At 44.2% G+C, this 14,344-nt stretch overlaps 1 protein-coding gene across 4 annotated transcripts in view; it reads right to left on the bottom strand.

Moving 5' to 3' along the window:
- Positions 1-13,890, bottom strand: part of LOC147623085 (U1 snRNP-associated protein usp106-like) — a 68,234-nt gene extending 54,344 nt beyond the window's left edge. For all 4 annotated transcript variants that reach the window (XM_086821135.1, XM_086821137.1, XM_086821139.1 and 1 more), the window contains exons 1-3: positions 13,664-13,890; positions 12,524-12,576; positions 12,081-12,249 (exon numbers count right to left, since the gene is read on the bottom strand). In XM_086821135.1, coding sequence (XP_086677261.1) covers positions 12,081-12,249; positions 12,524-12,576; positions 13,664-13,810 — 369 coding nt within the window. In that variant the 5' untranslated portion in view covers positions 13,811-13,890. The remainder of the gene's footprint in view (positions 1-12,080; positions 12,250-12,523; positions 12,577-13,663) is intronic.
- Between the last annotated feature and the right edge of the window lie 454 nt (positions 13,891-14,344).

The following is a 14,344-nucleotide window of genomic DNA, read 5'->3' on the forward strand; positions in this document are numbered from 1 at the left end:
ATCAGCATCAGCATCAATAGCAGCACTCTTTCTGCAGCAACATCAACAAGAATTGCCCCCCTCTCCTGCAACAGCATCTACAATCAAAATTCAGCCTGCAAATTGAGAAAAATCAGAAATCAAGGTATTTGCCTCAATTTTTTTTCTTGGGATTTGCAATTGAGCAGGTGCAATCATTAATTGAGCAGATACAAGCGCCGAATTGTTCAATTTTTGAGCAAAATTGGCAAAATTGGGTGACATTGGTCACAATCAGGATAAATTTGCAGGAAATTGGTCAAATCAGGATCAATTTGCAGGAAATTGGTCAAATCAGGATCAATTTGCAGGAAATTGGATGTCGAAATTTGGGGCTTTTGATGTAATTGTGCAATTAAGCACTCATACATGCTGTATGATGTGAAAAATCGCACATTTGGGAAAAATTGCAGCAAATTGCAGTGCAAATCAAGGGGCTTTTGTGCCGATTTGGTTGATTTGCATGCAGGCAATCGCGTTTGATGCTGTGGATAATGTGTTGATGCCTTACAAGCACTCAATGTGCCTGTAAATCAAGGGGCCTTCATGTATTTGATGTATATGTGGCCAGGAGGAAGCATCGTGAACACTCTGGATGCCTTCATGTGCGTCAATGTACCATGTATGATCAGCAATTGATCTCAAATCAAGGGGCTTTTCAAGTTTGTATGCTTGTTGAGCTTGGCAAAGCAGCAGGCAAGACATTTATGCCTTGAATCCTCAAAAATCAGCTTGCAGTCAAGGGGCTTTTGCCCAATTTCTGTTCGGGACTGTTGTATGCAGTATACAGGACTGTAAAAGTCTGATTTTCACTCATTTGGACAGCCAGGAGAGCATTTATTGCTATTGTACCTGCTGGTACAGATTTGGCACACCTTTGTGCATGTTTTGGCATGGCTGTACACTGTTTTGAGTGACCAAAAGGTTCAATTTCAGCTGCTGTACTTGCCGGGACAGGTTTGGTACATTACAGGTGAGCACTTGGTACTGCTGTACAGTACTTTGGAAGGGCAAAAGAGCACATTTAAGGTGCTGTCCAAAATCTGCAGCAACCAGATTTTGGTGTTTTCATCACATAAAGTGGGAGAAAAGTTGCATTCTTGCTTCCGCAGTGGGAGATAAAGCTTGGGAGAACATTTGTGAGCACTTTGTGTGCTTAGGGTGCAGTATTTGCACATCTTTTGGTGCAGTGTTTGCACATTTGCAGGGAGTCAGGCATTTACAGGTTGCATATTGCTATGGCAACCAAAGGTGAAAGCTCTTCATTGCTTCACATCAAGAAGCTTGAAGGCTCGCATAACTATGATATTTGGCAAACCCAATGCTACAATGTGTTGCTCCAGAAAAAGCAGCACAAGCCTATCAAAGAAAGGGGTGTGATGCCCGCTTCTCTTACTGCTGAAGAGTGGGAAGATATGGATGAGCTGGCAAGATCTACTATCATGTTGTCTGTGTCAGACTCATTACTTTTCAGCATTCGTGAAGAGAAGACAGCTTGGGGAATGTGGCAGAGATTGCAGGACTTGTATGCCCAACAAAGTGCCTCAAGCAAAGTGTATTGGTTGAAGAAACTCATAGGCCTTCAGATGAAGGAAGGGGCTTCTATGACAGCCCATCTCAATGAGTTTAATGGTATTGTCAGCCAAGTCATTAATCAAAAGTTGGCAATGGACGATGAGTTCAAAGCCACTTTTTTGTTATGCACTTTGCCAGAGAGTTGGGACACATTCAGGACAGCCACTAGCAATTCGCATGCTATGCTGTCATATGCAAATGTTGAGGGTGCTCTTCTTCAAGAAGAGATGAACAGGAAAAACAACTCTGTTGGAAAGTCCAATGCAATGAATGCACGTGGGAGATCCCAGCAAAGGGGGAAAAGCCAAGAAAGGGGAAGGAGCAAGTCTCGCTCCAAAAAGGATTTGGAATGCCATTATTGTGGCAAGAAGGGACACATTAAAAAGCAATGCTACAAATGGAAAAATGATCAAAAGGAAAAGGGAAAAGGCAAAGACAAAGAGAAGGATGAAGCCAAAGATGTAAAGCCAAAGGGCAAAAGTGGAGTCAAGATCGAAGAAATCAATGTGTCACATGCAGGTGGCAGTGAGGATGAGGTCCTATTTACGTCTTCACTTGATGCCCATTCACTTCTTACAGGTGGTCATGGTATGCACTCATGGATCATTGATTCAGGTGCCTCCTTTCATGTCACAGGTTGCACAGACTTGTTTGTCAAGTATACTGCTGGCAATGAAGGAGTGGTTTATTTGGGTGATAACCATGCATGCAAAATTCTTGGCAGAGGTGATGTGAGGCTTGTATTTTCAGATGGCTCACAGCTTATGCTCCATGATGTCAGGCATGTGCCTGAGATCAAGAAGAATCTGCTTTCTACTGGACAGCTTGATGATGCTGATTATGTTACCACATTTGGTAGTGGAAAGTGGAAAATTAGTAAGGGCTCACTGGTTGTTGCCAGAGGCTCTAAGGTGGACACTCTTTACTTTATGCATGCAGGTGTTTGTCACCATGCTAATGTAAATGCAACCGAGCTGCCGGAAATCTCTATGTGGCATAGCCGGTTGGGACACATGAGTGTCAAGGGAATGGAGCAATTGTCTCGTTTGGGTTACTTGCCTTCTCTAAAGTTTTCAAGTTTTCAGTTTTGTGAGCATTGTATATATGGTAGGCAACTACAGTGCCCCCACAAGAAAGCTCTTGGACAGAAAGATGCTCAGTTAGAGCTTGTGCATACAGATGTATGTGAGATGCCTCAGCTTTCTTTGGGAGGGGCAAAATACTTTGTGTCTTTTATAGATGATGCCACACGCAAGGTGTGGGTTTATCCTCTTCGTTTGAAGAGTGATACATTCTCAGTGTTTCAGAAGTTTGTTGCTCATGTTGAGAATCAAACTGGCAAAACACTGAAGGCTTTGCGTTCCGACAATGGTGGAGAGTATACGTCCAAACAGTTTCAGGACTTTTGTGATGCTAAAGGCATCAAGAGGGAGCTCTCTACTCCTTATGATCCTCCACAAAACGGGACAGCAGAGAGGATGAACAGGACCATACAGGAGAAGGTCCGTTCTATGTTGTCACATGCTGCATTACCTCATGGTTTTTGGGCTGAAGCTGTTATGACAGCCGTTCACCTTATAAACAGGTCACCTAACACGAGGCTTGGTGGGAAAGTGCCAGAAGAAGTATGGACAGGGAAGCCTCCGTCATACAAGCACTTGAGAGTGTTTGGTTGCGTTGCGTACGTGCACATACGCAGGGAAATGCGCACCAAACTTGATCCTAAGTCTCACAAATGCATATTCCTAGGATATGATGACAGAGGTGAAATGGGGTATAGACTTTGGGATCCCATAAATAGAAAGATCATACGCAGCAATGATGTCATTTTTGATGAAACATGCATGTATAAGGAGCCTGCAAGGCAACAGGAGCCTGGCAGAGTCATCTTTGATGATGATGGACATCATGGACAACAACAAAGGGCTGTAAATCAGCCATTACAGCAGGAAAACCAGCCCTTAAATGGTGCTGAAAATGGTCCAAATGGACAGCCAGAGATGGCAGAAGATATCCCTATGGATATACCACAGTTAGAGGAGATACCGGGCATGATTTTTCAGCCTTATGGCATGGAACAGGAGCCACCAATGGGTGATATGCAGGCTGGACAGCAACCTGCAAATGATGGTCATTGGGTACGGAGGTCCACTAGACCCTCCAGAGCCCCTGACAGGTTTGTTCCAGGGGTTGACTACTTGATGCTCACTGACTGTGGGGAGCCCTCATGTTATAAGGAGGCTTTACAGAGGGCAGACAAAGCTCTATGGGAGCGTGCCATGAAGTCAGAGATGGATTCTCTGCATAAAAATGAAACATGGAAGTTGGTGCATTTGCCTGCAGGCAAGAAGGTTTTGCCATGCAAATGGGTTTACAGGCTCAAAGTTGCACCAGATGCAAAGCCAAGATACAAAGCCAGGTTAGTGGCTAAGGGCTTCAAGCAGGAATATGGTGTGGACTTTGATGAGATCTTCTCTCCAGTGGTCAAATTGACCTGACTTAGAGCTGTGTTGGCTTTGGTTGCTCATGATGATCTGGACTTGATTCAGATGGATGTGAAGACTGCTTTTCTTCACGGTGATCTCCATGAGGAGATATATATGCAGCAACCAGAGGGTTATGCAATAAGTGGAAAGGAGAAGCTTGTATGCAAGCTGAAAAAGAGTCTTTATGGGCTCAAACAAGCACCAAGGGAATGGTATCATAAATTTGATACATTCATGAAATCTCAGAAATTCAGGAGAAGTGACATAGATCACTGCTTGTACACCAAGAAAGCTTTGGATGGCAGTCTATTGATTCTCATTTTGTATGTTGATGATATGTTGATTGCCGGGAAATCTCGTAAAGAGATGGATGCATTGAAGAAGAGGCTGCATGAAACCTTTGATATGAAGGATTTGGGTGATGCAAATCACATCTTGGGTATGCGGATACTTCGGGACAGAAATCAGCATGTGTTGTATTTGTCTCAGAAGGAATACATTGGCAAAGTCTTGCAGAGGTTCAATATGGACGGGGGGAAGAAAGCTAGTACTCCTTTGCCTCCATATGTGAAACTCAGTGCTATGGACAGCCCACAGTCGGATAGAGACAGGGCTGATATGGCCAAGATTCCGTATGCTTCAGCTTGTGGCAGTCTCATGTATGCCATGGTTGCTACTAGGCCGGACATTGCATTTGCAGTGGGAGTGGTTTCTAGATACATGGCCAACCCTGGCAAGAAGCATTGGGAAGCAGTGAAAGGTGTCATGAGATACCTGAAGGGCACACAGGATATGTGCATATGTTTTGGCAAACAGGATGCATTGGTGCATGGTTACACGGATTCGGATTATGCCGGTCATCCAGATAACCGGAAGTCTACTACCGGTTATGTATTTACATTCACAGGAGGTGCTGTGTCATGGATATCCAGGATGCAGAAGTGCACTGCCTTATCTACTACAGAGGCCGAGTATATTGCAGCCACAGAGGCTTGCAAGGAGGCATTATGGCTATCTCGGTTAGTGGTTGATTTGGGTTATACAGGGGATATTCCATTGTTGCATTGTGACAGTCAGAGTGCCATTCAGTTGGCAAAGAACCCTGTCTTTCATGCAAAGACGAAGCATGTGGATGTGAAGTATCACTTCATCAGAGAGGTGATAGAGAACAAGCAAATTCAGCTTGTTAAGATTCATACGGATGACAACCCGGCTGATCTGTTGACGAAGAGTTTGCCTCCGGAGCGGTTTGCTCATTGCAGACACTTGATGGGCATTGGATGAGGCCAGTTTCAGCCTTGATATGGCCTTGTATATTATCATGTACATGCTGATTTTTTCTTTTCCTTTACTTAAGGGCACTTTGCCTTTAAGTGGGAGGTTGTTGGGGTAAAGGCGTCATGCCCACCCTTATAGTGTGTACAAGCCCATAAGTTATAGTACATAGTACACTTAGTACTTTTAATGTACTAAGTGCACTGTGTGTACTAGTGCAATATACATGTGTGATAGGGGAGTCACACACTCATGCCTCATGAGTTGACTTATCCCCACAACTCTCTCTCTCTCTCTCCCTTGCTTCTCTGTGTATGTAATTGCTGTTTTCTCCCCATCACAAAGATCTTATCCTTTGTGTGCAAAATGGATGGTACCTTCTTCCCTCCTTCCACAATCTCAAAAGGCGCCTTGCCCGTTGAGGTATGGACAGTGTTGTTATATGCAAACTCCACCAAAGGAAGATACTTTTTCCATTGTTGCTTGTGCTCTGACACATAACACTTAAGAAGATCTAACACTGTAGAGTTAGCCTCTTCCGATTGACCATCTGTTTGTGGATGAAATGAAGATGAAAACTTGAGAGTTGTACCCATGTTGTCAAACAAACCTCTCCAGAATAAACTTGGGATTTTTCACAGCCTCTAAGGTTTTTTCCCAGTCGGCCAGCTATTGATGTCCAGTCTGCCAGCATATGTAGCTCCAGCCGGCCAGCTCTCCCCACCTATAAATAGGTGGGTTGGCCTCTCACTTTTTCATCTTGTCTTGTATATCTTTTGCTCCCTCACTTATGAGACTGCTTGTGTCTCTTGCTTGGGACTATATTGCTTCAGTATATTCAGCATAGTTGCTCCATATCTCTCTCTCTCTTGCACTCTCTATTCAGCACACTCTAGTGCTCTATTGCTTCCACTCTGTGCACTCTTTCATGGTATCATCGCTCCCGGTTCAGCGATTTCATCTGCTGATTTAGCCCTATTTACAGCCCCTTATCCTCTGCGTTTTTCACAGATTTGCAGCCTTCTTCTTGCTGCGTTTGTGCAGTCACTTTAAGATGCATACCCACATGCCCGAGCATAGATTTCTCGGTGAAGTCCTCAGTGCAAAAGGCTATTTCAAACTGCCTTATGAAAGCAAGTGCCTTGGTGGTATCCAGCTTTCCATTATAGCTCTCGAATTTGATGTCCTTGTCCCCTGACTTGAACTCTTTGGCCTTCTTGCTGTGACGAGCATCCCGACGCTCTAAAACATCATCCTCCTCTTCGTGTCTACGATGGCGACGGTGCCCAGGTCTAGGGCTGATTTCCCGTCCAACATCCTCCACTTTGGATGGAACTCTGAGAGCAGGAATGTACCTAGAAGGTGGAGATACCACCGACAATGCATGAAGATCTTCTGCATCTCTCAAATGGGCTGAAAACCCCTCATCATCCCCTCCAGCTACGTGTCGACCTCGGGTTGCATACCCCCTCATATCTGTTGCATGGGCTCCAAGCCCCCTCATAACACTTGCTCAGGCTCCATGCCCACTTACATCACTTGCTCGGGCTGCATACCCTCTCACATCACTGGTGCGGGCTACATGCCCTCTCACAACATCATCGGAATTCCCTTCACACGGTAGCCTGAGAGGTTGCCGTGTGAAGACCCACTTGCCCTCATCATCGGAAACAACATCGCCACAACTTTTCAAATAAGCAACAGCCAACTCTCGAGGTTTGTCAATTCCCATCTGTTGGACAATTGCATGAAAAGTGACCACATCAGCCTTGACATGAGACTTTGATTCAATGACCCTCGGTACATCTTGGTCACTTAGCAAAGCACATAGCTCTTCAAGCTCATTCATCAAGGCATCCATATCCTGCTGATCTTCAGTCCTAGCAGACAACGGTGGATTGTTATCTGCCAAAGCCCCAACATGATCCTTGTCTCTATCCTCTTTCCGCATGCGGCGAGTACGGGTGATAAGAGTCCTCCACAGAATGATGTGTAACATGCGGAAGCTTCGAGGAAGATCGGTAACTTCAATGCTCAGAAATCAGCACACTTTTCACGACGGAATTAACGCACAAAACTGAATGAAGATTTGCAAAAAATAGAGAGAGAGAGAGAGAGAGAGAGAGAGAGAGAGAGAGAGAGGGAGAGAGGAGAGGACACAGTAACGGGTCCCAAATACCCTCTGTAGGGCCCCCACCACGGATGGTGTATTTGCTTTATTAGAATGATGTGAATCTGAAAAGAAAATACAGAAAACCTTGATCTTTCTTGGCTAAGAAATCTCTGCCCTTGTCTGCAGTCCTTCACCCCTTTGCGTTAGCAAGCCCTTGGTTGTCCTGGCCCTTTGGTTGCTTGAGCACTTGGTGAATTATGAGATAACACAAATGAATTGTGGCTCTTCTATTTATACTACTCCCCAACAGCAGTCCGCCAGTAGATAAACAGGCGGCCAGCTTCAGTCCTTGTCCATGACTTTTAAATCGGCATTAAATGCTGAAAAACACACATAAAAGTCTGCGCCTTTTTCCCTTGTAGGCTGGGCATCATGCGCCTGAATTTATAGGGGCTGGACACTGTTTTGCAGGCAGTCTGTGGGCTGGGCAGCCTGTATGGGCTGCCCCATACATGCCCTATAGCCATATAAATGCTTAATGTACGCTGCCCCTAGCATGCCCCTAGGGCTGTCCTACAGCCTCTCCATGGCTGGTGGGTTCAACCAGGGCCTTCCTGGCCCTCATGGGGGTGGTTTCACACCATCCCCATGCCCACACTAAGACTTGGGGTAGCCCTATGGGCTGGCCCCTATTCCTTGTGGTCCTCCGGTTTGGACGGGAGGAGTTGGGGAGGGAGATTGTCCCGAAGAAAAATCTTTTGGAACTTTTCATGGAGAGCCGAGTACTTCTCGGAAGCACTGGCCACCGTCTGGGCTGTCTGGATGTATATCATCACACACTATGCGCCTTTGCTGACTGCTCGCTTAGCCTGCAAGTGGCTTATGAGCAAAAAGTTCGGAATTCCTGGCTCACACTTAATGGTCATTGGGGCGTTTGACACATTCCGATTGATCTAGAACGTGTGCTTGCCCCACTTGACATCTGGAAGAAACTTGTGAAACCACTTAACACCCAAAATTATGTCTGCTTCTACAAGAGGAGCAACCATAAAATCACGCACAAATTCTATGCCCTGAATAACTAACTTAGCACCTAGAGCTTCATACTTGACGCTTGTTGTCATGCATGTGCTAAAATCCTCAACCTGTTTGTTCACCAAAGTCAGGACGAAACGGGCACGCCTAGCGGCCTGTTCCGTGACCACATCCTCCATGCTGCCGTTGTCAAACAAGACAACAACTCTCTGGCCACCTATGTAGCCAAAGGACTTGAGCAATTCGTTGCGCTCATACTCCTGGTCATGGGCGCCCTTTTGCTTATCTTCGAGCTCCCAGCTAATAATTGCTCCGACTGAAGCACCGGGATTTGAAGAACTGGGGTCTGTGTGGGAGCTGAGCTCACCACGGAAGCTGTGGAGGCAACGGCGGCGGGCTTTGGAGGCTTCTTAGGACACTCCTGAGAAGTATGTCCTTTTGTATGACAAAAGAAACATCTACCCCCTCCTTGTACTGAGAAATCTCCTCGGCACTCAACTTACCACCTGTCTTGCCTGCCTCTACTTTTTGGTCTGGAGTAACCTTAGACGCATTGTTGGAGTTCTTGGAGCCAAAGGCTCCCAAGCCCTTAGACGCATTGTTCGAGTTCTTGGAGCCAAAGGCTCCCAAGCTCTGTCATGGGGAAGACCCCGTCTGGTTCTGGCCTTTGCCCCCCGAGGCGGTAGCCTTGGGAGAAGCAGGCTGGGAAGTCTTGGGCTTGCCACCATTATGCTTCATTTATGCACTCTGCGCAAGCGAGAGTGCGTCTTCGAAGGTGGCTGGCCTAAACATACGCACCTCCCATTGGATGTGCGTGTCAAGGCCATACAAAAACTGCCCTTTCTTGTCCGAATCAGATAAGCCTAATTGCAAACATAAAGTCGAAATTCTATTAGCAAACTGAAGGACTGGTTGCGCGTTTTGATGCGCTCCCCTGAACTCGTCTTCGAGTCACTCAAGGTAGTGGGGCGGTAGAAACCGCTGCTTAAGGCCGAGGAGATGGAAAACGCAATGCTGGAGAACGGGTACGTTCTTCCAGAGCCTGAATCTGCGCCTTCTTCCAACTTGGGTCTTTTGAAAAGGTTTTGCATGGAGGATAGCAAGCCTATTTATTGCCACTCCGGTTGAGAGGCGTTTGAGGCTTAGTAGCAACCATTTGCTGTTACTCTTTATAGCCAAGCTGTTGGATGCCTTATCTATTTGTGCCACACAAAGCCAGATATATCATTTGAGTAAGTTCATGCACAACACAGGTACAACGCATTTGCAAGCTGTAAAGCACATATTGAGATATCTCCAGGGCACACAATCACTTGGATTGTTCTATGCTAGGAGGGGTGATTTTCCACTGAGCTTACAGTGATTCAGATTAGGCTCACAACTTTGACACTAGACAACGCACAAGTAGTAATAGCTTTTTGTTAGGCAATTCTTCCATTTCATGGCTTACAAGAAGCAACCTACATGTGGCAACATCATCTTGTGAAGCTAAGTACAGAGCAATCTTCACAACCACAGTCGAGTGTGTATGCTTGAAAAGGTTGTTGGCTATTGCCAGGAATCCTGTGTTTCATGCACGGACAAAGCACATTGAGGTTCACTATCATTATGTGAGAGCGGCTACATGCAAGTGACATCAACCTTATCTTTTGTCCATCTTAGGACAACCTGGCAAATGTATTCACGAAGGCAGTATGTCATTACACATATACTATAACTTTTAGTATGTTAGTCACACACCACACTTGGATGCCACATGGGCATACTTTGCCAACAAGTGCATAGGCCTTGAGTCTGGACACCAAGCATATTCATTGTGAGCGGCGAGCCCTAGTCCAAGGACGAGTCACCGTTGTACCGCCTAACGGATAGTCAGCATCGTGCAATATTACAATAATATTATGTAATGAATACCATACTACTGTCAATATTGAGTGTTATATTAATAGTATGTTATTATACATATACTATTATTTATAGTATGTTAGTCACATGCATCACTACACTTGGACGCCACATGGACATACTTTGCCACCAAGTGCAAGACCTTGAGGCCGGCCACCAAGCATATTCATTGTGAGCCTTAGTCTAGGGACAAGTCGCTAGTGTATCAACTAGGGATAGTCAACACCAACACATTGCAATGTGATGCCCATCATCCACATAATTGTAATCCTCATGTATGGTGTAAACATGTCATGTCACCCGAGGCACTTATTAGACCGCTTGAATGTTATATTAATAGTATGTTATTATACATATACTATTATTTATAGTATGTTAGTCACATGCATCACCACACTTGGACGCCACATGGACATACTTTGCCAGCAAGTGCAAGACCTTGAGGCCGGCCACCAAGCATATTCATTGTCAGCCTTAGTCTAGGGACAAGTCGCTGGTGTATCACCTAGGGATAGGCAACATCATGTGCATCCAACACATTGCAATGTGATGCCCATCATCCACATAATTGTAATCCTCATGTATGGTGTAAACATGTCATGTCACCCGAGGCACTTATTAGACCGCTTGGTCAAGTGCCTGTTGTCTTGTCAAAGCCATTTGACACCATCTGGCCCATGTGAACCCTTGCAACAAAAGGCACTAACAACATCATTGCTTTAGGGGACATATATACAGAGTCAAAGAAGCCTTTGGTCAAACCATTTGGCCATCCAAAAAGGGGGCCATGGGTGGGAAAGGTGCCTACGCCCTAGGGCAAGAGCCCCATGTGAAGGTGCCCATCTTATGCACACCTTTTCACGTGTTTTCCAGCCCACGACCAGACCTATGCAAGTCGACCTTTCCTACAGGCCCAATTGACCAACATAATACACCTACATAAAGCATGCACATAAACCCATAGAGGGCATCTCAACCTACTTGCACACGTATATGGTGTACACAACTGTCTGCTGCAGTACTCAAAAACGTTTCGTCGTTTCAACATGTTTTTTTTTTTGGTTTCGTGTCTATGTATGAAATGGAGAGGTTTCTAAGTGACAAACCAAATCAAATTGCAAAAAAAGTCAAAACTTCAAAAAAGGCTAGGAGATTTCAACAATTAGAGCGATTGAGGTTGAAAGGAAGAAATTACGGTTCCTAAATTGGGAGAAAGTGAGAAATTGTAGAAAATTTCAACAATTAGGTGAGAAATAACAATTATTCTCTACTAACCAAGTAAAAAAATTCCACAAGTGTCTGCACGTGGTAGTAATTATACATATACTATACAATATATTGATACACACTCTAGAATATATTTTGTCAAACCTATTATCAACAGTAATATAATGAATATAATACATAAATAGTAGCTAATACCTTTGACAAGTCTATCATAAATGGAGTAATCATTTGATAGCATATGAAGAATATAATACATAAATCGTATAATAATTATGTTATATCAATACCTTTGCTACACCTATCATGAATAGAATTCGAACGATTATATATTAGATTGTGTAGTAAAATTATGTTACATTTCTATGGTTAAATAGTTTTGTATTTGAAGTCTCTTTTTCTTCTTCTTTTTTAAGAATAGCAAATAACCTATAAGGAAAATGAAATACCTTAGTCACTACCGAAACCGCAATTGCAGTAGCAGCTTTGGCATCCTCGTCATCAAGGCGCCTCAATGCCCGAATGATCTTCCGATCGCACTCCATAACATGCCTTTCCAGAGCATCCTCTAGATCTCTATCATAATTATCTTTTCCTTTCGCCTTAGCTTCCTCGTATCTGCATGGAGTAAAGGCAGCTGTTAATTAAAAAAGTCAAATGGAAGGTTACAAAACCCCCTGCCCATGTGACTGGCTAGGAGTTGGACCAGCAAAATTGCATGTCCATGTCTGACAGGCGATCTCTAGATGGCTCCAGCTAACAGGCAGGGAGACATTGTATAACGAGCCTTAGAAACGCTTGATGCACACAAAGCCCTTCGCATAACACTAAGAATCAAATCCAAAACCCCTTCAAGAGGTCAAAGTAAAGATAAAAGCTAAATTTGGCTTACTCTTTTCGAAGCTGCAAGGAGTGGATTTTTGAGCAAGGACCCAAATCCATTTTCTGCAAAAAAAACAATTTCAATTGTATCTTAATCAGTTTCATAATAAGAATTGTCTGATACTCTTTCCCAATCAGATGGACATCTATAAAAACCCTTCCCTAAGTGCTGATAAACGCCAGCATGCCTAAAGACCTGTTTTGCATTGATGCAACTCCAACCATGATTTGGACAAACATTCAAGGCTGAAAATCATTCTGAGTAGATAACACTAGTAAACCAAGCATTACATGGTCTATGGTGGCCCATGAATCTGCGAAGGAAGGCTAGTTTCTGTGCTTGGTATTCACCAGAGTAGGATTCCAAACCTTGAGGCTTGCACACCTCCATCAGAAAACTCTTACAAAGCTTCAGCACATTAACTCCATAATGCATCATAGACTGTGTGCGATGGCATCCCTAATTGAGTGATCTAACCAGAAGGTGGTCATCTGGGATAGAGAAGATAATGGCTTGAAGACTGTGCATGCCCTTATTAGACACAATCTATGACCCCTATAGCATAACTTTTGAATCTTGACCTAGCCCGTTTGGCCATGTTTGGGAGCAAAAGTACAAGCTTCTTTGAATTTCATATCTTGTTGTCTTTCAAACGTCTCAGTTTCCTTTTAAAGGCAACTTTGCTCTTGGGTACTTACAACAGTTAGTGTGGTGTACTTACAACAGTTAGTGTGCCTTCTTCAGGAGGCTTAAACGACTCACATTAACAAAAACCCCTTTCTTTCCCTCTTTGCATGTGGCATGGCTCGTTAACTAAGTGTGTAATGAAGACCAGGTTATCAAAATCATAACCCAACCCCTTTCAAAATGTTAAATATGCAAATTAGAGCTCAAATGCACGCATGACCCTTTCATTAGCTACTTTCACTAATATCTGGCGACAAATGGCAAATAAAGCAACATCTCACATATGCATAGAATGCCCACCAGAAAAAAAGAAAAGAAAAGACAAAATCCCAAACTCCGCGCGTGCCCCACCCCACCCAGCAAAACAAAATTAAAAAAAGCTGTGTGGTGTTATATTGTAGAAACAGACCGCGGGGAGAAAGATGTGTGGGGGGGAGGGTTGTGTGTGTGTTTGCGCCTGACCGTTAGTTGGAAGAGCTCGTGGGGACAGAGGCCAGCTGTGTAGAGGCGGCACACATCCCTGTCATAGTACTTGCGCTTCACCACCTGCACATCCCCGTTACGATCGGCACCCATCAGGCTGTCGAGCTGCTTCCTAAACGCATCCATGATGTGCCGACTAGGGCACTGCTACCACAGCGACTGAGCTTAATAACATTACATTTTAGTTCTCAGCGTTATGATACATGATATTTTCCGCAAACAAATTTATAAATAAATATGTGCAAAAAACATCATTTCTATTTGTCATTGTAATATATTTTTTTGGGGACCAATAATATTTATTTATATTAACTGTTCCAAAGCAGTCATTCAACCAGAACCAGAATACCACTAACTACTCTTTTTTCACCTCATTCACCATTTTACATAAAAACTCTCATCTTTCATCCTCACACAAGAAACAAGATTGTTCCCAAGAGATCTTATACCCCAGCCTCCATCATGGCATCTGTAGTGCAACCACAGGGGGACTGTTTTTCTAGCATTCCCTCTCGCTTTGACCAAACTTTGACTGTGGGTCTGTGCCAACCGGGTTGTTCTCAATAAAGGCAACAAATGTGTGATCAGTTTGTTTTTCCTTGCGGTACCACCTCTGAGTTTTAGGTCCAAATTTAGGAGGCCTTTTCTTCTCAACCCAAC

This window comes from Cibotium barometz, chromosome 27, assembly GCF_041138505.1.
Source record: "Cibotium barometz isolate CiBa-2024 chromosome 27, ASM4113850v1, whole genome shotgun sequence".
Lineage (NCBI taxonomy): Eukaryota > Viridiplantae > Streptophyta > Polypodiopsida > Cyatheales > Cibotiaceae > Cibotium > Cibotium barometz.